This window comes from Ambystoma mexicanum, chromosome 1q (assembly GCF_040938575.1).
Source record: "Ambystoma mexicanum isolate Mex_15411 chromosome 1q, UKY_AmexF1_1, whole genome shotgun sequence".
Taxonomy (NCBI): domain Eukaryota; kingdom Metazoa; phylum Chordata; class Amphibia; order Caudata; family Ambystomatidae; genus Ambystoma; species Ambystoma mexicanum.
Genome location: NC_090922.1, coordinates 1,090,866,627 through 1,090,890,595, shown reverse-complemented (window position 1 = coordinate 1,090,890,595; position 23,969 = coordinate 1,090,866,627). Strand labels below are relative to the sequence as shown.

Sequence of the window (23,969 nt, the reverse complement as noted above, 5' to 3'; positions counted from 1 at the left end):
GGAGGCACCCCGATGACTGTGATTGTTGCTTTCAAAAAGAATTAAAGTGTTTGGGATGATCCTGGATGCTGCAGGTGGCTCCCTCTGGAACTGCCTCGCTATCACCAACACATTTGTGGCTAACCATCTTCAGTTGCAGACAAAACTCAAAACCTCTCTTTTGACGACTCTGCTTCGAACTTGGGTTGAACTGCTATTCAAAGGCTCAAGGTGAACTGAGCTGTACTATTCGGTTTCCAACTTGAACTCTTTTCATTTTGCATCATCATCGCTACCTCTTGGGTTGTGTGTGTATACGACTGATTTTGCACCTATTGTTGTTCACCCCTGGTCGTCTCACTTATCTGTATTTGCTGTACTTCATTGCCTTCCCCTTGCTCACAACCGTTCCAAATGTCTCCAAAGCCGGGCAACAATCATCCTCTCACTTCTCCCTTCCATAGCCTTTGGAGGCACTACAAAGCGATTGTGTTTGCAGGTGGCTCCTTGTAAAATGCCAATACATAAAATAAAGGTATCTTTCCTTATGTGATAGTTTAGTAATTTCCGAAGAGTATTCAGCCATATAAAAATGTGTCATGGGATGATGTGCATACTGGCTGGCTAGTTACATAACCTGCTGGTTCCATTCTTTATCACCTTGAAAGACTTGCTTTTCCGAAATGCAATGCAAACATGCAAAGTCAGAAACACTACATCAAGATTGAGACGTTCATAGAGATTCAGGGTTTCAGGTCACCTCCTATTTTGTAGACTGGTTGTGCACTGGATGCAGGCACTGTACTTTATCTAGTTTTCCTGTAAACCTAACAAGGCAGTAACACTTAAGCAATAACCCTATAGCCGCGGGGCATTACCGAGTCAGATAATGCCCCGCGGTCCATAGTTACAGGCCCGAGCTAAGTCGCGAGGGGATTATTGCTATTAGTACCCCAGCCTGTTGGATCGGGGTACTTAAAGGGCGTTTCACAAAAAAGAAAAAAAAATGGCCACCTAGGACATGAGCATGTAGTCTGCTCTCACGTTCCATGGCGGCCATTGGAAATAGTTAAAAAAGTAAACAAACAAAATGGCCACTGTGGAAAGGGAGAAGGGACTACTGGACTACAGGTAGTCCCTTCTCCCTTTCCATGGCAGCCATTCAAAAAATAGAAAAAAATGTAAACACCAAAATGGCCGCCATGGAAAGGAGAAGGGACTACTTGATATGATATGATAGCTTATTTATAACACGCTTAATACCCATAGTTTTCTAAGCGCGGACCCGGATATCGAACCTGTGTGCCTCTGTGTCGTCTTGCTTCCAAGGCAAGCACGTTTCCGCTGAGCTATCCTCCCGGGACATGTAGTTCCATGGTGGCCATTTTGTTTGTTTACTTTTGTAACTATTTCCAAGGGCCGCCATGGAAAGGGAGAACGGACTACGTGCTCCCGTCCTAGGTGGCCATTATTTTTCTCACGTGTAGTCCCTTCTTCCTTTCCATGGAGGCGTGTCATGGATTGGGAGCGGATGAGCCGGAAACAGAAGTGTTTCCAGCGTGTCCGCTTCCAAAGAGGAGGCAAAAAAGAATTAAGTGGAGGGAAGGGGGTCGGCCGAAAGGGAAAACTGTGGAGGGGGCAGGGTAGTGGGGAGCAGAACACTTAGCCGGTTCCGCAGCGAGGGGCAATGGTGGGCGGCAGCCCTGAGGAGGCTCAGGGCGGCGGGATTACCGTCTGGTAACGCCCGCGTTCTGAATCTCCCCATTGAGTGGGAGGCCGCCACACCCCCCTCGCCGGGTACTAATAATATGTGATCACTTCTTACAGAATGCCTGTAAACACACATGCCTCATTCAAACACAAGAGCCTCATAGGATGTGAGAACAGGGGAGCTGTATAGAGGAGGCGGGGAAAAAAGCAAGATGTTGGATACGAGAACTGCATTTCTGGGCCTGAATATCTCAAGGAGCCAAAGACTACTTGATTAGTCTGGACAGTTTTATGCTTTAAAACAACTGCTGTGTTTCTAAATATACACACAGTCATCACTGACATGGGCCAAGTGTGCGACCAGGAGGCTTGTGCATTTGGGGATAGATTGAGCATAACACTATTAATGCAGCAGGAATGCAAAAACAAACTAAGCGTGTGTGAGAGCAAGCAGCAGCACAGGTGATGTTATCTTACGTTCACAGCCTATGAAAAGTATTTTCTAGGATTCTCCTACTGACAGATATTAGGCTAATACTGTGCATTCAAGATGGAAGCCTCAAGGGGGAAAATCTCAAGGGGGAAAATGGCAATTTGAAAAAGCAAGCATTTTCCTTTTTGGTTAATGTATATTCCAATTTGACTATTTGACTTAGAACATGATATTTTTTTTTGTTGCTTGCACAACATTTTAGACCTGAGACGTTTAATATTGTAAATATTTGTTTCCTGGGGTTTAAAGAAAGATAACCAGCCTAAAGGTTGCATGCGCTCTTGTTCTCTCGCCTCCATGTGTCAAAAACCTTTAAGAGGACCACAATAGATGGCATTCTCCAATTGTTTCATAGTTGAAAACATATGTGCTGCTTTTGTGCCCCATCTGTGTTAATGATATTGATAATGATTCCAAGCCACACAATGGCCAAGAGTACTTGCTTTAGAACTGTCGCAGTGTGCTACTTTGGCTCTCCTGCCCAGGACTCTTGGGCATGCCTTGGCAGCATTCACAGGTTGGCCTTTGCTTCCGGGATCTTGTGACATACGGCTCTAGTGATAGGCTAACTGGGGTTACGTTTAGGATTTCTCTTTCAATGTGGATCGTGGCGGGATTGCGGCAGCCAATCTGCTCTTTCATTCCAAAGACTACTTTTCTCATTGTCAGCCCCTCGCACAGGTCAAGAATGAACACCTGCGTGCACCAGTTGGTGGCTTTAAATCATCAGACCTTAGGCCTGTGATTATAAGCTTCATAAGTATCAGTTTGCCACTGTGCAATATTTCCTTTTGACCCACTTGGTTCCTGATAATTCTACACTGTTATGTAATTCGCCTTCTTTCCGGAAGCAGTGCTCTTTCTGAGCCATCAATATGTGCAGTGCACCTTTGTGTTCTGAATCAGCACTGTTTTGGCAGGTGGTCCTTGTTGCCTCCACTTCTCTTCAATTTCCTGCAATGGCTGAGAATCCTGAGAGTTCAGTGTGTGTTACTTGCTTTATCTATGCCTTCCTTCTTTGATTGTTGGCTATGTCATTTGCCTGTTTGCAGCTGTATGATCCCCAATCTGCTTCCATAGGTCCTGTTAAATGCTGCTAGTGATTTTCTCTGTGTATATCATTGTCTCGCTTCAAGTTCTCCACCCTTTTTTTTCTTACAACCGTTTATATTCCACTTGGATCGCCAGGATCCATGGGCATTGCTTCCAAGCCAAGTGACTCTTCTTGTCCTACGTAAGTATCATCGCGAAGTTACCTTTTATAATATCACCAAGTTTGTCGTCTTCACAGAGCCTGTCATTGCATGTTTGATAGATGGACTTAGCAAATACAGTATCTATAGCAGAAGGACCTTTTTGCAGTTAATATGATGTTCCTTGGTGCTTCCCTCACATCCATTTCAGTGCAGTCTTCATATCTTGCATACCTGAGATTGAAGTCTACATGCTGAATTGCTCCTGGCGTGCATGTATTTTAGGGGTATTCTCTGCCAGGTGCTTCCTCTTCACAAGAACTTTAATTGGTAATGCAGGTCTCCTATCGCAAGCCTAAGGGTGGGGTTATTGCTCCCATTGCTTTTGTCCTATGGAGGGATGAGATCTATGCAGAAACTTGTGAACCTCACTTTTGATCTCACAATGAAATATGGTTTTGTGTGTTGCTGTGAAAGTCAGCGGTGTACATATGCGTAGGAAGGAGGTAACCATGTGATCTTTTCACTCTGTCAGCCATGCCAATTGTTGGTGTAGGCAACGCGAGTAGTCACCTCCAGGTCCAAGCCCCTGATGCTCCCAGTGCAGTCCATCATTCATTAAAGAAGGCTGCAGTACAGTTGTTCAACCCCACACACGAGAGAAAGTGCTGGCGGCCTGTGGGGGCTACAGTGGAAGGGTCCAGGTGCTGGCGCTTTCACCAGGGCAAGGGGGAAGAGGAGATTTGTACGCTGAGCAAGTGGCTTCTCCAAGTGTGGGCTATGTGCCCAAGCAATGAACATGATGTGTTAGACACAGGAGCCTTTAGATTGGATTGGGTTCTCAAACATGAGAAATAATGTGCTCTCATTGTGATCATGAATGTAAAAGATAAGCTCCTTTTACAGATGGGAACATTTACCTAGGCTTACTGTGTTCCACTATTGCCCCTAACACATCCAGTGGTAATGCAGTTCCCATGTATAGGTCCCTTCTTGTGTCCCAAAAGCGTCCTTAGGTGCATGCCATTGGATATTCTAAGGCCTATGGCGCATTCAATGCTGTGTCGTGTATTGGAGCTGCTGGGTTTGACCCGAGGAAGACTCATAAATTCCGTCCTTGGCACTTGAGGGGCTCTACTAAATGCCTGAATTGCCCAGCGAGTGAAGGCAGTGGACTTCCTTATTTAGTTGGGATATCTGGGAATGGCTTGTCTCTCAAGCTGCCAGCTGACCCGTTTCTCCACTAACTCCTTCCTCAGTTTCGCAGCTCCAGGAGAGCAGAGGATCAAGATCACAGGACTGCAGAGATCAGCGTCGCTCACGCGTAGGCCCTCTTGAGGAGTTAAGGGGTAACTGCAGGTTTTTACTTTCCGCATGATTACAGGTCCATGCGTTCATTTCCTCACTCATTCCCATTGGAGATGCTAGGCATGCTGGCTGAGAGCGACTTTAAGTAACAGGGAGGTGCCCAGAAAGGCAGCCATGATGTGCGTTTGGTGAAAGATGTTTTTACAATTAGACATGTACTTCTGAACTTTCCAAAACAGAGTGGATACTCCATGGAGTTGTGCATACAAATGGCCGTGCATATGATATGATAGGTTATTTAGAACGCGCTTAATACCCAGAGGTTATTAAGCGCGTTCTCAGCGGGGACCCGGGGATCAAACCTGTGTTGCTTCGTGTCGTCTTGCTTCCAAGCGATCACGTTGCCGCCTGATCTTTCCTCCCGAGACATATGAGCTGTGTGAAAAGCTCTTCTTGTAGTGGATAATTTTGTTCTTATCGAAAACTTTAAGCATCTTGAAACCCTTGTCGCCCATCTCCATGGTGACATATGGAACTCTTCAGATCCAAGTTCATACATTTGCTGAACTTAGTTTTAAATGAGACCGAACGTGTTAACCTAATCCAGCAGACTAAAGTATGCATTTATGAAAAACATTCACTTTGCAATTCAGACGAATGAGAAATTCCAATCGTCATGAGGTTACCAGACTTTTTTTTTACAAGGGGATGATTACAATTAACTGACGCAGCAGCCAATTATATTTGGCAATTCAAGATACAAAAAAAAAGCAGCGAGCCTGCTTTGGAGTATTACTGGCAGATTTCTGAGGTTTCAATAATGGAGAACATGTTGTCACAGTCAAAAGGGGAGCCGGCTGTTTACGTCGGCCAGTCATTAAAAGGACCTTCAGGGTGTCTGGGATGAGACAGTTATCAGGGTTGACTTTTGGGGAGCTGTCAGGGTGGGCATTTCTTTTGGATAACAGAGTCCCTCTCCTCGCGTGAACGAGCGTACCCCGAGTCTAGTCTAAATGGTACTGATGCGCTTGGGAGAAGGAATGGTGTGAACACATGCTTGTCTCTCGAAATCTGAGAAATAAAAGCACTTTTTTTGGTTCTTCCAGGAGGGGTGGAGATAGGGAGCCTGTACCTGCAAAGCTTTGAGACTGAGGTAGTTTGAACGTCTTGGGTATTGCACCCTAGGGGCCTGATTTACAATAACGTTTTAACATGGGAAAGTCCCATTGAAAACCAGGGGTTCTATGCAGCCGGTAAGGTACCAAGACCTCTTGCTGTTCAATAGAAGAGGGGGCAAGAGAACATGAAGGGACTGCCAGGAGAGCAGCAGCCAGATGTTATAGCCACGATTGTGCCATGTCTCACTGCACTGTGTGATGGAAACCCCAGCCACGAAGGACATGGCGCACACTTCTCTTCTTTTCTTAATAAGCAATAGACACTCACAGAGGCCTGAGTTTCTATTCTCAAGCAAGAGTTGGCCTTGGAGTTCACCATTTAAAAAGAAGTGAACTCTATGCTCAGTTATCTGGCATAATAGTGGGGGAATTCACCTTGTTTTCCAAGAGCAGGGCTCCGGCTCTGCTGTCTTGCAAGACCTTTTTCTGGTGGGCTGGGAGAAACGTTCTGCTCATTTTTGAGATTGGGGGCGTGTTCTTTTTCAGGTTGAATTCTGATATGGGGAGTTCCCATAAAGCAAAAATCTACAGCTCAGAACATGTGTGATTCCTGCCTGGCTAGATAGGAACCATGGATGCACAATCCTTGGATATGATCACAACCATATTATGCTTATTGGGAACTATGCTGAAATATTGGGCATGTTGGGAGTAAAAATCCTCAAGACACCTGCACCAACTGATGATTTATCTGCCTCAACTCCCTCTAACATTGGCACTTCCCAGTTAACAGGTGCACTCGGGATGAACAATTTTTGCAAAACGAAATTCGAATTCAGTGCCACACAAACAGGCAACTAAGTTCCAACTTCCTTTCGATTCACATGTCGTCTCAAGGTCATCACACAATCCTTTCTGCCAGGGGGAAGTTAAGGTTCACCTGACTCAAGGTCTAATTGAACTCCCCAGCAAGCATGGGGTGGCATGCAGATGTGGCATTGCCTCCGGTCACAAGGCTGCAGAAACAGTTCAATATAAACATCCTAACTTGTAAGGCGTAGTACCCTTGTCCACCATTTTCTCTTCAACACCAACACGTGAGTAATTCAGTTTTCTCAATGTTAGTATGTGGTCCAAATGTGGAGGTCCTAGCTGGCCCCATTGATCACAAAACAGTGTCTGGCTTCCCTAGTGTCACCACCAGTTGACATGTGAACTCCTTTGAGAACTCCACAAAGATAACTCTTTGTGTTGCTCTGTACACAGCTCTGCCAATCATCTTAGAATATGCTGTAAATGGCAACCTACGGACCTTTCTGCAGAATACCAGGCATTTTGTAGAACCGCCGGCTCCTGTGTGTTTCTCTGTGGATACACATTCTACAACAGCTTGATGATTAAATGCTGCTCGAGTGACATGCTTTAAGGGCTACTGCAAAAAAGGGGTGGGACTGGATGAGCACAAAAACACTTGTTGGACCTTCAGTCAGACAAGGATAGCAAGTGTCCCAGCATCTAAGGGATGTTGGTCAGAAACAGCACACAGTAGAACCATTCTATAGGAAAGGAATAAAGAAAGCTGCTGATGTTACTTTCTCCAGTAGCGTACAGTGATAAGAAGTAGAGGAGGGGCCGCGCGACCGTGTATGTGTGGGCGAGTCAGAGCCAGGCAATGGTTGCAATTGAAAGTTGTCCAACCATCATTTTTTGCATTACATGTGCAATTAGGAGAAGGTTCATGATGGGCCTTTAATTAGGGGACAGATGTTAGGGTTGAAAATTGCATTTTCGAAGAGAAGGAAAACCAAACCTTCTTTAAGACACCCTAGAACTTGTCCAACTTGGAATGGTGAGTGCAAAGCTGGGTGTATTTAACTTTGAAAACATTTGTTCACAATTGTATTTTTCTTTTGCTTTGAGAATGCTATTATCCAGCGTCCCTTTCTTGGTGCCACAATTGGTTGCGTTCTGTGGGGAGAACATGGTCCAATAAATGACATTGTGAAAGAAAGAGAACCCATTGTAAAACTGAGGTTCTTTGTGGCCTTCCTAGTTTTATATCACATTAAACGTGGTTGGGGGTGGTAGTAGTGCAAGTGGGACGGTACTATACAGCGTGGTAAAGTTACAGATAGCAAGACAGATGGATAGAAGGATAGAAGGAATGGGAGAGGCTCTAGGATTCCTGGTGTGGCAAGAAGGTCTGGCGTAAGATTGGCTAAACCACCTTCTCTGCACATTTCCCTGTTTTGTGATTGCCACTGACTCTTTTTATCTGTTTAGTCTTATGCCACTACTCGTGTGAAAGACATAGAGGGTTATCATTGTTAAAGGATTGAAATGGCCGAGGGATGAAAATGTTTGAGACACCAAAATATGTCATCCATCATTTCCTTGGGTTTCAGGGATGCTATATGGAAGTAATTCTGTTCTTGAGTTTTTGTTCTTTTCCCAGTGGTTTTGTTACTCAATCCACTGTGCACATAATTTTTCACCAAATTTAGACATGTACAGTACATAGGGCTTCTGAGAGCGACACTCTCAAGAGCAAATAATATAGCTTTCATGCCCCAGCTGGGGGGTGGACATGAGGTCTAACCGGCCACCAGTCTGAGCTATTTGCACCTCGGGGTGCATATAGTTTTATTTTTTTCCGGCCGACAGGAGATGAGCTTAGCGCGAGCACATCTCCCGTCGGAGAAAAAAATAATTACCCCAAAAAATGTCTGCCACGGCAGTCATGGAAAACAAGTTCCAAAAAGGCACCTAATTTTTTTTTAATGTTACAGCAGTGAATGCACAATCGCACCTGGGAAAGGCAGATTGTGATTGGTCAGTCTGTCTTTCCTGGGTGTGAATAATATAACCATATTTTTATAGTACACTTCATGGCAGAGACAACTCGATTTGAAGTACTATTATTATTTAGCACCCGGGGTCGGGGGAGCAGCCAATTAATTTCCCCGGAACTATTCCCAACCCCCCTCCCCTGCCCCACTTATCTGATTGTTATTCCGTTCGGCGCCCGTTGCTGTCGCACCAGATTCCCTCCTTCTTGCTTTGACGACTGCCATGGAAATGTAAGAGGGGCTCCGTACGTAGCCCTGCCTTCTACAACCATGGCAGAAATCTCGGCAAAGTATTTTCATTCTTTGAACATCCCGTTCAATGAATGAAAATACTTAATTTTTTTTGCACCCTCGGTTACTGCTTTAGTAACCCAGGGTGCTAATGGCATAAACACGTTGCATGGGCTAGACCGGGAGGTAACGACCCAAAGCCCACGTTAAGCGTTCTCACTTCGCTCAGGCGGTTAAAACGGCCTGCCGGGCCGTTCATCGTGGAATGGGTTAATAACGCCATAATGTGTCAGCCTTGAAAGGGGAGGTGCTAGGTCGGCCCCGTATGGATTCAAACCTTTGTTCTGAGCCTTGAATATAGAGGCCTGAGGAAAGCTCTTTTATCTTACTCCTATAGATTGTTAAGCTTTACATTTGCTTAGAGTGAATAAAAAGCATAGAAGAATGTTCAAAATAGCTGAGTTTAAGTTCCTAAAACAAATGAAGTTTCACTTTAGAAGTTATCACACATCATTCCCTGTCCTTCAGCGTGTTTCGCCTTAACCATAACGCGTTTCTGATTCTTCTGCTTCAGTATCCTGTTCCAATCATCTACCAAAAATGCCACTTAACCAATGTGTAGCAACACTTGCACTGCAGACAGCACGTTAAGCAATTAGATACCTCAACAAACAAGTGGAGTACAAGAGAAGACAAACCATGAGCTTGGTCAAGCATCTTGTGGGGTTGGGACAATTCTTCTCGATCATTTTCAGTGGACCCAGCAATTAACATTTTTACGCCATTATGGAAATGCATCCTGATTTTCGTAGTTTCTCTCTGCGATACTCACACCTGAGCGGGCGGGTTATCCTTCCCATAAATTCTGTTGGACAGTATGTGTTACAGAGCCAAGAAGAAAACGTAGCCCTTATTTTTTCACCTGGTCCCATGTCTTTCAAGAGACTTTGTACTTTGACGGACTAAATGATAAAAGCATGATGTATCTTCAATTAAGAGGCACACACATGTGATGGGGATGACCGCTCACATGCCAATCTATTTATAGCAAATGTTGTGTGATTTTTCGGAATCTCGAGTGGTATGATTGAATCCTGAGGGGGCGATCCAGCATGTTCCTAAGCTACAAGTCTAAGTACTTCAGTGCTTTCCCATCGTGAAATGTATTTGGCACACCTTCTGGTGATGGATTCATGAGAACTGGCTGCATGCTAGCACCCAGGCGGAGACACACTGGAGCTGGGGCCTTTTCTCAGGAAGACCCTTGACATGGTTCACCAGACTTTAAGCCAGTTCTCTTCTCAGCTGTGAAAATAGTGGATGGACTGGTCAGTGGTCAAACGTGCTACAGGTGCGGCACAGTTGTGTGCTTGGTTTTGTATTCTTTGAACTTTCTAAATGGTTGCTTTAGGAGCCCTCTTTGTATAATGATGCAATCGTTCATTCATGGGAGAGTCTTCTTAATATTAGGAATGGATGGTGACCTGATCTTCATAAGTGGGTTCCGTTCACCCCAGCATTGTCTTGCTAAGAAGCAGAACGTAAAATATCTGCATTATAAGGATTCCAAACTAGTTCCCCGGACATCAATAGGCAATGCGAAAAGAAGTGGTGTCTTTGGTATATCAGCGACCAGAATGATCCTAGTTGTTGAGAGGCACTATTGTACACCAGATTTAATTACTTGATTACTGCAATTTGTGATGCCTAAATGAATATTTTGGCTCTGAACTTCGATAAACACTTTGATACGAAACAGCGATGATTTAAATATGACAGTCATAAAGAAATATGACAGCCATAAATAAAATATTATCAAATAAATCTCTTTGTATATGATTGTCTCCATGTAGGCATGCTTTTGGATAAATGAAAATCTCCTGGGAATGAATACAGCGATCACTCCTGTGTTTCTTGGCCGTACAGGACCGGTAATGGCCGACGAGTCGAGCCTAACTTAGGCCTGAGTGAAGCTAGGGCCTTGGCATTGCCCCCGGACCTATGCCCCGAAGTGTGGGCGAGACTGCAATTCATACTCTAGGCCGACTTCGGGGTGCGCATTCCTTCAAAGTATTTTTTTTGTGGCAAATTGTCCCAGCGCTTATTGCATCTGCCCAATTTCCATTAAAAAAAGAGAAACAAAAATGGCCGCCACCATAGCCTTTTTTTTATGGCCTGAAGGCGGGGCGGCTAGACTATAAATCAGGTGGGGAGGAGATGGTGTGGGCTAGGGTCTGGGATTTTATGGGAGCCAAGGAGTTTGGTGATATGTGGGGAGGGACCTGTTGCATTCTCCCTCCTTTCGCAGCCACCTGATTGGCCAGCCATCAGTGCAAACATGGTAAATGTGCTACTTACACGATCAGCGTGCTTTTCTTATTACAGGCTATCATTTGCCATTGTTTGCTTTCCTCTTGTATCACATCTCGGTAAGGACACGAGGAAGAGCAGTAGGAGCTGATGGGGAAAGCGCATTGGTGCATTTTCTGGGGTATGAAAACAGAGCAGCATTGACGTATGTAAAAAAGAGAACGCGTCCGCGGTGCCTTTCCATGTAATTATGTGGGAAGTATAATGTTGCCCTGAAGGTTTTTTCTAGGATGTGGCGTAAAATAAAAATACAGATTTCAATAAGCAACCCTCTCTCTACCTGTAGCTGTGTGCCGTGGTTACTATCAGCATGGATATAAGTACGTGTTTCTTAACATCTGTCACCGTGAAGTGGCAAGAGTCTGGACCCAGAGCCTGGAATTCGAGACGGCTCTTTCCTTGGCCCCCTGCTTTCTTGGCTCCGAGGGTCGGGGGCCCTGGGAAGGGGGCGGCTGCAGCTGCAGCTGCGCTTCATGTGTTCACATGGTAAACATATTCTTTAATAGCTTGTTTTTGATGAAGGAGAGTGTGCTGCGGAGTCACTTAGAGGCTCCGCAGCACGAGAGGAAAATCAGGTTCATGAGCAAATGCGACTGAACAGCAGAGGGGAGCCTTCGGGACTGTGAAGGGAATGCCAAAACAGCTTTCACTGTGCCTTATCTCGCCGTCATTGTTATTCAAGATATACGTTTTAATTCTATAAGGAGCTGCCATGCGGGGCATAGCGTACTCAACCTGGAAAAGTCTTGGCGTGGACGGGCGGGGCTGTGCTTAAAGTGCTTCAAAAGCAAGGGGGCCGGCACATCTGGAGGAGCGCACCTGGTTCAAGTTAAAAGTGGGTACATCTGCTATTGGGGATCCCGAGCAAAGAAAGGGAGGTCAAACATCTGCAGGACTCCGGCAATCATGTTTCTAACAAGACAGCAAAAGTCAACTTCTTCCCTGATCCAAAATATTGGATTAGAACTCTTTCTAGATCCTTGCTCCTTCATCAAAGCTACAGTGCTCACCAGTATAGACATATTTGATGATGGCCACGCGGCCCGCATCGTCCGAGAGACTGTTTGATGGTGTTATCGTTCCCACAGTCACGGGAGGATAGCTCAGTGGCAACGTGCTCGCCTTGGCAGCAAGATGACATAGAGCAACGCAGGTTCGATCCCCGGGTCCACGCTTGGGAACCTCTGGGTACTAAGGGTGTTATAAATAACCAATCATATCATATCACGAATGCGTAAAGGGCAAGTAATAATAGGCTCTCCTTTGCCTCTGATTGAACAGGTCCCGGCTAAATCTTGATATGATGCACCCACAGTTACGTTTCATACATTCTGCGGTTAGCGCGTTACGAATTGCCTTGCCCTCTAGACTTCCAAGCGCACATGGGATTAAAAAGTACTCCACTGTAGTCTGGAGAACTAAGGAAGGTAAACCAGAGATTAGAAGGCAACAAGAAGGTCTTGGAGGCCCGAATGATGCTGCAAGTGGTTGGATAGCAGCATAAGACGCGTGTGCCGTAGGCAGAAGATGATAGGTACTGTTGTCATACTTCTCAAAGAAACAATCAATACGTGTCTCTCTTTAGAGCAGTGATGCATTGTTTTAAGGAGTGCCTCAGTCTCAGATACTTCACTCTGTGGAGAAAATGTGTCCTATTAATAATTGTTTATCATGAATATGTGTCACAAAATTAGCCTTTGCTCACCCTATGGATGATTTTTGTAACTGGAGGGAAGGGCCCTTGAAGTGTCAGAGCAGAGGGCTGTAGAGAACAAAATACACAAGTGGGTTCGCTCTGACAACTAGATTTAGGGGGTACTCTTTTTTTGAAGTACACATTAAGTTATTTAGTCATGTCACAGGTATTCAATCATGTGTAATCAAGGTGAAACCTAAACACAAATAGAATTAAAGATTCACATATTCACATATGGTAAAGTTGCATTTATTAATTATGCATCTCAACATAGAGGGATTAGTAACCCCAAGTATTTAGTTTTTTATCAAAGGCTTTTGCAATGTTGTAGACCTTTTCATTTAAATTTGTAAATTCGAAAAAGTTTTTTTCACAAATATAGTTCCATTTTGGTGCTTTGGAATTGAATAGTGACCACCACCTATTAGTGACAAGTGATAGTAGATTTTATCTATATAAACATATTACAACCAATATTGACAACAATAAATTTGAAAAGCTATTGGTTTTCTGTAGCCAGGCTTTCGGGTGACCTAACACATGGTCGACGTCCTGAGTTGAATCATAAGTTGTTTGGAGACAGTTAATAAGGACTAGCAGGAGATGGAAGAGAGGCTGGTCCTTGGACGTTTCGGCAGATAGCCTTCATCTTGGGCCTGATATAGGTCGCCCTGGAAAGGAATCCAGGGGACTCTATTAGTGATTAGGATAAAATTCATGGGAAGATTACGTAACATGACATTTAAAAACAACCTTAGTTGTGGGGCATCATAGGCTAAATTAGCCATAACACACACATGGGCAAAGCATAGCACTGACCTTTGGGGTCTAGGTCTTTGGTAGGGCCTGGACGCATAGGTGTGCAGATGGTGTGGAGTCCAGGACGCGGGAGAGCCTTGGGGTGTAGCTAGTATCTGTCGAGAGTTATAAACAGAGAGAAAAAAGAGCTAAGGAGAGAAAAAGAAAAAGGAGAACGGGTTGCTAATTGCTCCTTAATCTTAGTGGAAGACATGGTTATGTGCATAGCAAAGTAGTAGGCACATAATAGAAAAGGGGTACACGAGCTCACCTTTTCTTTGTTGGGTCTTGTGACGTGACCCTGGTAAGGTGTGGAGGGAGCAGAACTCCAGGTACGTTGTCCGGGTCTTACGGGCTGTATGCAGTTGATAGTTCTGCAGTAGCAAAAAAATGGCAGGGGTGCCTGATTAGTGATGCGTACGGCGAGTGCCGACTCACTGTGTGTATGGAAGGGAGCTGCATTACCTGGTTTGAGTTCAGCGTTGCAGCGCAGTGGCTGTCGTAGGCTAGGCTCCTCTCATCTAGTCAGGATGTAGTCTGTCAGGCTTGTGGAGTAGCCGGCGTATGCATTATTGACTATGTCTGCCGGGGATACTCGCAAGAGACAAATGCGGCGGCGCTGTCGAGTAAAATGGACGGAGCTCTTTCGATCGTGTGCCTGTGCGCATGCGCGCGATGTATAGTGTTGCACTTGCGGCGCAACTGCGCAGCTGCTAGGTTTCGTTTTGTGACGAAAAGGCAATATTGTCTATTAAATGTATTAAAAATTGCCGGAGACCTTACAGATGTATGTTGAAGGGTGTGTCTAGGACAATTGGTGCATTGATGCAATGAAGGAGTCCTGTATGGATAAGTAACACTGGGCTAGTAAAGATGGGGCATACCATCGCATAGATGGGGTAGGTGATAACCTTGTGAGACTGAAAACAAGAAGGGTCGTGGGACCTCAGGATTCCAGCCTGTGTACTTCAGAGAAATGGGTTCATGGAATTGCAGCTTGTGTGGGTTCTTGCGTGTACCTCTAAAATATATTAGTTGGTAGGGTCCACTGAAAATGGTGGTTATGGATCTATCTGGTGCAGGAGCTTGTTAGCGGCGGTATATAGTTGGTTCCGCCTCATTGAGACCCAAGGTGGTGCTTTTGAGCTTGAAAATCCACCAGGCTTCTTTGTGGTTCAGGGAGTTGGTGACATTACTAGTGTTGGATACTAGATCTGCTATCCACCAAAGAATGTCGTCTGGTCCATGGTGTTTTTCAATATAGTGTTGGACCAAGGGAGATGTTATAGATTTACATCTGATCCGTGAGCGGTGTTCACCAATTCTTTTGTTGATCTGACGGGTGGTTTGGCCTACGTAACGTAGTCCACAGGGGCACTCTATTATATAGATTACATTGGCTGTTTTACAGTTTGTAAATTTTCTGAGTTGCCATTCCTTATCTTCTATTTTGAAGTAGTTCATTTTCTTTGTGAAACGGCAAACAGTGCATGTGCCACATGGATGATGACCTCTTATTTCCCGCATGTTCCAAATGGTGGATCTTTGATTCTTAGTTTCTAGTCTGGCATGTGTCAACAGGTCTTTGAAATTCTTTGATCTCTTTAGTGCCATTCTTGGTATTTTTTCTTCCGGTAAACTTAGCAGTACCAGCGGCCAGAATTTCTTTAGAATGCCCTTGATTTTGGTGGTATCAGGGTTGAAGGTCGAAACGAAGGTTAGGGTATCATCTTGTTGTGTATTTGCTGCTTTTGGTGTTAGCAAGTTTTCTCTTGGCGTATACTTCGCTCTTTTCGTGGTCCTCCTTATGAGTTTCTTTGGGTATCCTCTGTCCATCAGTTTGTCCTGTAAGTTTTTGGCATGTTTCTTGTATTGTTCTAGTTCTGTACAGCAGAAAATAAACAACTAATCATCAAACCAGCGGATAAAGGGGGAGGTATTGTAATTCAAAACATAATACAATACAAGGAGATGGTAATGACACTACTTAACGAAGAACAAAATTACCAAAAACTCAGGAAAGATCCCACAGCAAGTATCAAGAATAAGATTCAGGAAGCAACAAGATATGCCTTAGAGCAAGACTGGATTACGGCCCGCGAAGAGATTTTTCTTAACACCTCAGATAACCGCATACCGGCATTCTACGCACTACCTAAAGTTCACAAAAACAGCCAAAAGCCACCAGGGAGACCCATTGTGTCAGGCTGCGGTTCAATACTAGAACCAGTGTGCAAGTTTATTGACCACTTCCTTAAACCTCTGAGCCAACAAACACCAACTTACCTGAAAGATACTATGACGACCATCACAAAATTTGAAGGACTAATGTTCAACAAAGAAAAAGAACTTTTAGTGACCATGGACATAGTTAGTCTGTACACAAGCATTCCCCAAGAAGCAGCGGTAGAGTGCATAAGGCACCATCTGACCCACCACATGAATCAAAGAAGAGTACCAATCAACTTTATAGTTGAACTCTTAGAATTGGCTTTGACGAACAACTTCTTCCAATTCGATGACAACTTCTACCTTCAAACGAAGGGTACAGCTATGGGAGCGGCATTCGCACCCAGCCTAGCAGTCATCTTCATGGCAGAATTTGAACACGCACATGTCATCAACATCTCCAACCCGTTTCACGACAAAATTGTCTCATGGTACAGATATATTGATGACGTGATCCTAATATGGAAGGACAACGAAGCTAACCTGAGTGTATTTTTCAACTGGCTTAACACAAAATCTCAAAACATCCAATTCACCATGCAAAGCAACAATACATCAATCAACTTTTTAGACCTCTGCATTATGGATAAGAATGGAACACTGATATGTGACCTCTTCACCAAAAAAACAGATCGTAATACTCTGTTACACTATAACAGTCATCACCCCAAAAACCTACGGGATAACCTCCCATATGGTCAGTTTCTACGACTACGCCGCAACTGTACAGAACTAGAACAATACAAGAAACATGCCAAAAACTTACAGGACAAACTGATGGACAGAGGATACCCAAAGAAACTCATAAGGAGGACCACGAAAAGAGCGAAGTATACGCCAAGAGAAAACTTGCTAACACCAAAAGCAGCAAATACACAACAAGATGATACCCTAACCTTCGTTTCGACCTTCAACCCTGATACCACCAAAATCAAGGGCATTCTAAAGAAATTCTGGCCGCTGGTACAACTAAGTTTACCGGAAGAAAAAATACCAAGAATGGCACTAAAGAGATCAAAGAATTTCAAAGACCTGTTGACACATGCCAGACTAGAAACTAAGAATCAAAGATCCACCATTTGGAACATGCGGGAAATAAGAGGTCATCATCCATGTGGCACATGCACTGTTTGCCGTTTCACAAAGAAAATGAACTACTTCAAAATAGAAGATAAGGAATGGCAACTCAGAAAATTTACAAACTGTAAAACAGCCAATGTAATCTATATAATAGAGTGCCCCTGTGGACTACGTTACGTAGGCCAAACCACCCGTCAGATCAACAAAAGAATTGGTGAACACCGCTCACGGATCAGATGTAAATCTATAACATCTCCCTTGGTCCAACACTATATTGAAAAACACCATGGACCAGACGACATTCTTTGGTGGATAGCAGATCTAGTATCCAACACTAGTAATGTCACCAACTCCCTGAACCACAAAGAAGCCTGGTGGATTTTCAAGCTCAAAAGCACCACCTTGGGTCTCAATGAGGCGGAACCAACTAGATACCGCCGCTAACAAGCTCCTGCACCAGATAGATCCATAACCACCATTTTCAGTGGACCCTACCAACTAATATATTTTAGAGGTACACGCAAGAACCCACACAAGCTGCAATTCCATGAACCCATTTCTCTGAAGTACACAGGCTTGAATCCTGAGGTCCCACGACCCTTCTTGTTTTCAGTCTCACAAGGTTATCACCTACCCCATCTATGCGATGGTATGCCCCATCTTTACTAGCCCAGTGTTACTTATCCATACAGGACTCCTTCATTGCATCAATGCACCAATTGTCCTAGACACACCCTTCAACATACATCTGTAAGGTCTCCGGCAATTTTTAATACATTTAATAGACAATATTGCCTTTTCGTCACAAAACGAAACCTAGCAGCTGCGCAGTTGCGCCGCAAATGCAACACTATACATTGCGCGCATGCGCACAGGCACACGATCGAAAGAGCTCCGTCCATTTTACTCGACAGCGCCGCCGCATTTGTCTCTTGCGAGTATCCCCGGCAGACATAGTCAATAATGCATACGCCGGCTACTCCACAAGCCTGACAGACTACATCCTGACTAGATGAGAGGAGCCTAGCCTACGACAGCCACTGCGCTGCAACGCTGAACTCAAACCAGGTAATGCAGCTCCCTTCCATACACACAGTGAGTCGGCACTCGCCGTACGCATCACTAATCAGGCACCCCTGCCATTTTTTTGCTACTGCAGAACTATCAACTGCATACAGCCCGTAAGACCCGGACAACGTACCTGGAGTTCTGCTCCCTCCACACCTTACCAGGGTCACGTCACAAGACCCAACAAAGAAAAGGTGAGCTCGTGTACCCCTTTTCTATTATGTGCCTACTACTTTGCTATGCACATAACCATGTCTTCCACTAAGATTAAGGAGCAATTAGCAACCCGTTCTCCTTTTTCTTTTTCTCTCCTTAGCTCTTTTTTCTCTCTGTTTATAACTCTCGACAGATACTAGCTACACCCCAAGGCTCTCCCGCGTCCTGGACTCCACACCATCTGCACACCTATGCGTCCAGGCCCTACCAAAGACCTAGACCCCAAAGGTCAGTGCTATGCTTTGCCCATGTGTGTGTTATGGCTAATTTAGCCTATGATGCCCCACAACTAAGGTTGTTTTTAAATGTCATGTTACGTAATCTTCCCATGAATTTTATCCTAATCACTAATAGAGTCCCCTGGATTCCTTTCCAGGGCGACCTTTATCAGGCCCAAGATGAAGGCTATCTGCCGAAACGTCCAAGGACCAGCCTCTCTTCCATCTCCTGCTAGTCCTTATTAACTGTCTCCAAACAACTTATGATTCAACTCAGGACGTCGACCATGTGTTAGGTCACCCGAAAGCCTGGGTACAGAAAACCAATAGCTTTTCAAATTTATTGTTGTCAATATTGGTTGTAATATGTTTATATAGATAAAATCTACTATCACTTGTCACTAATAGGTGGTGGTCACTATTCAATTCCAAAGCACCAAAATGGAACTATATTTGTGAAAAAAACTTTTTCGAATTTACAAATTTAAATGAAAAGGTCTACAACATTGCAAAAGCCTTTGATAAAAAACTAAATACTTGGGGTTACTAATCCCTCTATGTTGAGATGCATAATTAATAAATGCAACTTTACCACATGTGAATATGTGAATCTTTAATTCTATTTGTGTTTAGGTTTCACCTTGATTACACATGATTGAATACCTGTGACATGACTAAATAACTTAATGTGTACTTCAAAAAAAGAGTACCCCCTAAATCTAGTTGTCAGAGCGAACCCACTTGTGTATTTTGCACCCTATGGATGATGGCATGGTGCACCCAGCTTTGTAGGGCACTTTGGGGGAATCCACGCTTATCCTGTCAGCTTCTAATCACATAAAGCCCCCTACACACAGATGAACCCTCTGCATAGTATCGGCATCATTTTGAAACTGAAATTATGGAGCGGCTTCAAACTTGGGGGGTTGGGTGCTTGCAGGGACTCCTCTTTGGTTTGTGGCTGCATGCGCTGTAGGAGAGGAGTTGTGGGCCTTTCAGAGACTCTGGGTTAGACTTCTGGGAGACCCAATCAGGGATTCTGGCCACTGCCCGATGACTTGGCAACCGCATGACAAATGCTGAGCATTCTCTGATGGACAAACGTCCCAGGTGGCCCCAGCGCAGCAACGGAGCTAATTCGAGTGAGATTTGAGACAGTACTCAACCTAGCAAGCAACACACTAAGGAAGGTGAAGTGAGGGCATGGGGTTTCCATATCTTTGGATGCCCATTCCCTGAGCCTAGTATGTGTCCCTCCCATAAACTGTAGCACTCTGCATATGGTAATAAGTGGAGTCCAAAGACTGCCCCTCCCCTCATCTCCCAATTTACAAATCTTAACACATGCACAATATGGTGTCCAGTCATACTTTTGAAAGAATACTTTCGACATGCAAAAGTTCCGAATACAAAGCAAAAAAAAAAGTTTTGAATACATTTTTTTTTCATTTTTTGGGTTTTATTTTAGTTTTATGTAAAAAAAAGTTTAAAAAAAAAGAAAACGGGGGGTTAGGGAGAAACCCCCCATTTAAAAAAGAAATAAATAAGCATTCTAAACTTTTTTTTCCGATGCTTTTGTGTCGGAACTTTTGTATTTCGAAACTATCGCTATGAACCGCACAATATATATATACCGGGAAGACTGTGAATGAGAGAGAGAAAAAAAGAGGCAGAATTGACAGTAGCAATGTGAGAAAGTGCAATGGCTGCTGTCTGCAGAGATCAGTGGTAGGATTGTTGGGTGGAGGCTAAGCTACTTTGCCATATTAGACCTTAATATGCTTAGCTACGTCTTCTAATTCGTTCTTATGCCTTGACATGCCTTCATCATGTCTTGCTATGCCATGTTATGCCTTGCTATATGGGGCTTGATTGTTTGCGCCCCTTGCTAACCTGCTCAACAGTCTGCTTTCTTCCTTATACTGCACTGCTCCCAGGGGTCCCGCTTGATTCTGCCCACCATCATTTGCTCTCAGGTGTCTCACTGTAATTTTGCTCCCCTTGAGGTTTTACTGCACGTTGTTCCACTGTGAGTTCACCCCCTTGTGACCAATGCAATTAGTGCACTACCACGTTTTTCTTCTCCAATGCCCAATGTTATTTGCATGACTAGCTCAAGGGTACCTCAGGGCATATCCTCACAACTTACCCGAAGGGCACCACTGCCGAGACATCGCCCAAAGGGCATCCATACGTTGACATGGAGGCGACATGTAGTTGCCCACCTGGTCCTCCACTAACCTCTTTGCACTAATATTCTCAAACACTATGCTCAAATTATACACATCCCAGCTAAGCCACTCACACACAACAATTGAGTATAATTATATTAGATTTATTTAAAGGTTACCACTTGGGAATCACAGTGACTTCAGGGCGCTAGGGTAACTTTCACAACAGACATCAAATAACATAATGCTGCACCTCTAGAGTCAACTTACACATCACAAACCCGGCTAATGTATCCTAGCACCACGGGCACGGAATGCTCCCCTATGGACGCAAAAGCCTCTATGCTCTTGTCACATGACACTTAGAAACAGACCTGTGTCTATCTCTGGGTCTTCACACAGTAATGCAACAGCAAAGCCAACTTGCATTTATCATCTCTCCCCTCTAACCACATCCAGTGCCTTCTCTTCCAGATCCACCAGAGCCCCCGGAGAGCATGCCAATGCCAGCGGTGTGTGGTTAAAATCCCAATAACATAAAATAACTAAGTAGGAAGGATATTGAAACTAGTTGTGTTCTTCTACACACACCTACATTAAATCATCACATGTCCCCCTTTGGCTTAACCTACCAAGAACTGGTGGTACCCCCTGTTTAAAAAAATATGTTTGTGTGTGTGTGTGTTCTAGAAACAATTCCAACCATACAGAGCTATTAGAAAAGTATAATGCAAAATGAATAGACTGCTAATTAATAATTGAAAATAACATTATAGTAACCAAATAAACACAAAAAAGTTGGAAGGGTGTGTGTTGAAGCAACGTATGTACTTTTGCATCCATACTGAAAGGTGGAGGAGCATACATATTCACAAACCAACTTAATTTCCTATGCGATCTGCATGAGACCGGGAAGTAATATCCTGCATTATACGTGTGGACTCCAGTGTTTTTCCGGGATATATGTGCCATCCCTGGAGCTAACCGGAGTACACAAACCAACCTGCTTTATTGGTAGCTGAATTACATGCTGCTGTCTGACCTATTTTCAGGATTCTATTCCAGAACTGAAAGCACCTGTAAACCAGCAGTGAAAGCATCCTACACCATGTCATCTTGGTTAATCATTGCACATTATTTGCTGAACCCAATAACATCTGTGACCCAACCATTCAACATCAAGAGTCTGCCCACCCCTTCATTCATTTCCAGCAATGGCCTTCCTTCACCTCTCCCATCCTCCTCTCCTTTTCCTTCACTCGATGATTTAGCCAGACTGATTCCACCATAAGGGCCTTCCTTCTTTATGGCAAGGTTTTCATCAAACTGCATGACTGGCCATGGATCTGTGAAGACGGAAGTGCGGTTATCGTGAATGATCTTTGGGTATGAATAGGAGATTGTAGCTTGCAAACATCCCTCTTGACGAAGGGCGGTCTTCAGTGCTTTGAACGACTTCCTGGTTGCTAGAACTGCTGGGCTGAAGTTGGGGAACAGGAACAGTTTTGCATCCTGGCCACTCGTAGTGCAACATCACAGTGTCAATAGTTAAAGAATTTCAGAAGTGTTGAGCCAGGGTACACCGCAGGTGGCATAAGCATGCCGGTATGCAGTGATATTACCAAATGGAAAATAACTAACAACATTTTTGCCTAAACATTTTTAATGAAAAAATACTGTTTTTTAAAATATATATATATATATATTTATAGGGGTGGGGTAAAGGGTTAAAACAGGTGGGAAGGGGGTTGGGGTGGGATTATAAACGAAGGCAAATGGGAGGGGCCCCACAAATTAAAAAAAAAACTATTTGTTTTGTTCAAAATGTATAGTTAAAACAGTTTTTGTTATTTTGTAATTCGGTAAAATCACATGTAACCCAGCATGCCATGGGTGGGGGATGCTCACTCCATGACAAGCGGATTTGAGAAAGATTGCGTTCCCCAACACTTGTATAAGTAACTTCACCATAACAGTTTGAAGCTGAAGGACCAAGATGGTATTTTCAGGGAGGCCACTAATCCTCACGTTGTTGCAACTCAGTCTCCTTCTTTAGGGGCACTCAGGCCACCTCCTCCTTGATCTTTGAAACAGTAACTTCTTATTCTATAAGCACCTAACAAGCAAGCAATAAATACATAAATCCATACACATCCGGTTATGCGTGTCTTCCAGGGCGTGTCTGCGCTTGCTCCACCTCTCACCCTCTTCCTGTCTATTTCTCCAGCCTTGCATGTTTGGATTGATCTTCCATGTCAAAGAACCCAGCCTCAAAGTCATGTTCCAAAATCTGTTTTTAGTTCTTTTACGATTCCATCAATTTTCTTTTCTGCAGAGTCCATTCTCTTCTCTGGCATTCCAGCCCCTCCCCCTCTCCCCCCATGGGGGCTTTCAGCTGAGCCTGCAAGGAGGGTAAACACTTCGGTATGAATCATTGCACTGATATTTCGGTGGTCCCTTTCTTGCCATGGTCAATTTCACCCAATCAGAAAAGTTCTGTATTATTTACGTTGGTCTTATATACCTTCTCGTCACTATGGATCAGTGCAACAAAAAAGTGCCTTATTAGGGCAAAGTATCACTTTATTCCCCTTTGACACTACTCCACAAGCCTGGCAAGTGCTTTGTTAGAGTAGGTGAGTACGGTGGCCATGTGCTTCCAAGACATATCACAGGGGATTGCTAACCATGAGGTGTCACAGTAGGGCAAGGGCACCCTCCACAGCCCCAAATCTCTGAAAACATCTGTGGCCAGAAGACTGGGCATGCTCGGGCTCATCAGGGTCCAAGAGCGGGGGTCTCAGCGAGCTGCGTGCCATTGTCAGCAGGGACACAGAATCCTAATGGGGGCACATCAAGCATCATTGGATTGGTAGCATTTGTCGATTTCGTCCCTCAGTCGGGTCAGGCTCTGGGCTATGAGGCATCTTAGATGATGGCCTGCCCCTCCCCGCCCCCCACTAATAACGTTTTTGGTTGGCCCAAATTGAGACTCCCTTCCTGAAGAGAACAGTTATAAAGCACACAATGGAGATTATGTTCCCGGTCCTTCAGCACTACGACTGCCTATCCCACCAACCTGATTTTCTGTAGTCCTCTTCCCTACTCTCGGAGTGTGTTTACCAAGGTTGTAGGAATGACATGTATGCAAAAATATTGGCAGAGGTTTCTGGGAACCCGACTCATTTCATAAAGGTCTAGGGGTACTGGTAGCCACATGATTTTAAAAATGGATGTTCAGA

General features: G+C 44.3%; 1 protein-coding gene across 2 annotated transcripts in view; it reads left to right on the top strand.

Annotated features, from left to right (window-relative positions):
* Nucleotides 1-23,969, top strand: part of TGFBR3 (transforming growth factor beta receptor 3) — a 486,836-nt gene that overhangs the window by 440,262 nt on the left and 22,605 nt on the right. Inside the window, exon 16 of one of the 2 annotated variants that reach the window (XM_069641782.1) lies at nucleotides 3,371-3,416. The exons of the other annotated variant lie outside the window; for it this stretch is intronic. Coding sequence (XP_069497883.1) covers nucleotides 3,371-3,416 — 46 coding nt within the window. The remainder of the gene's footprint in view (nucleotides 1-3,370; nucleotides 3,417-23,969) is intronic. 2 annotated transcript variants of the gene reach the window in all.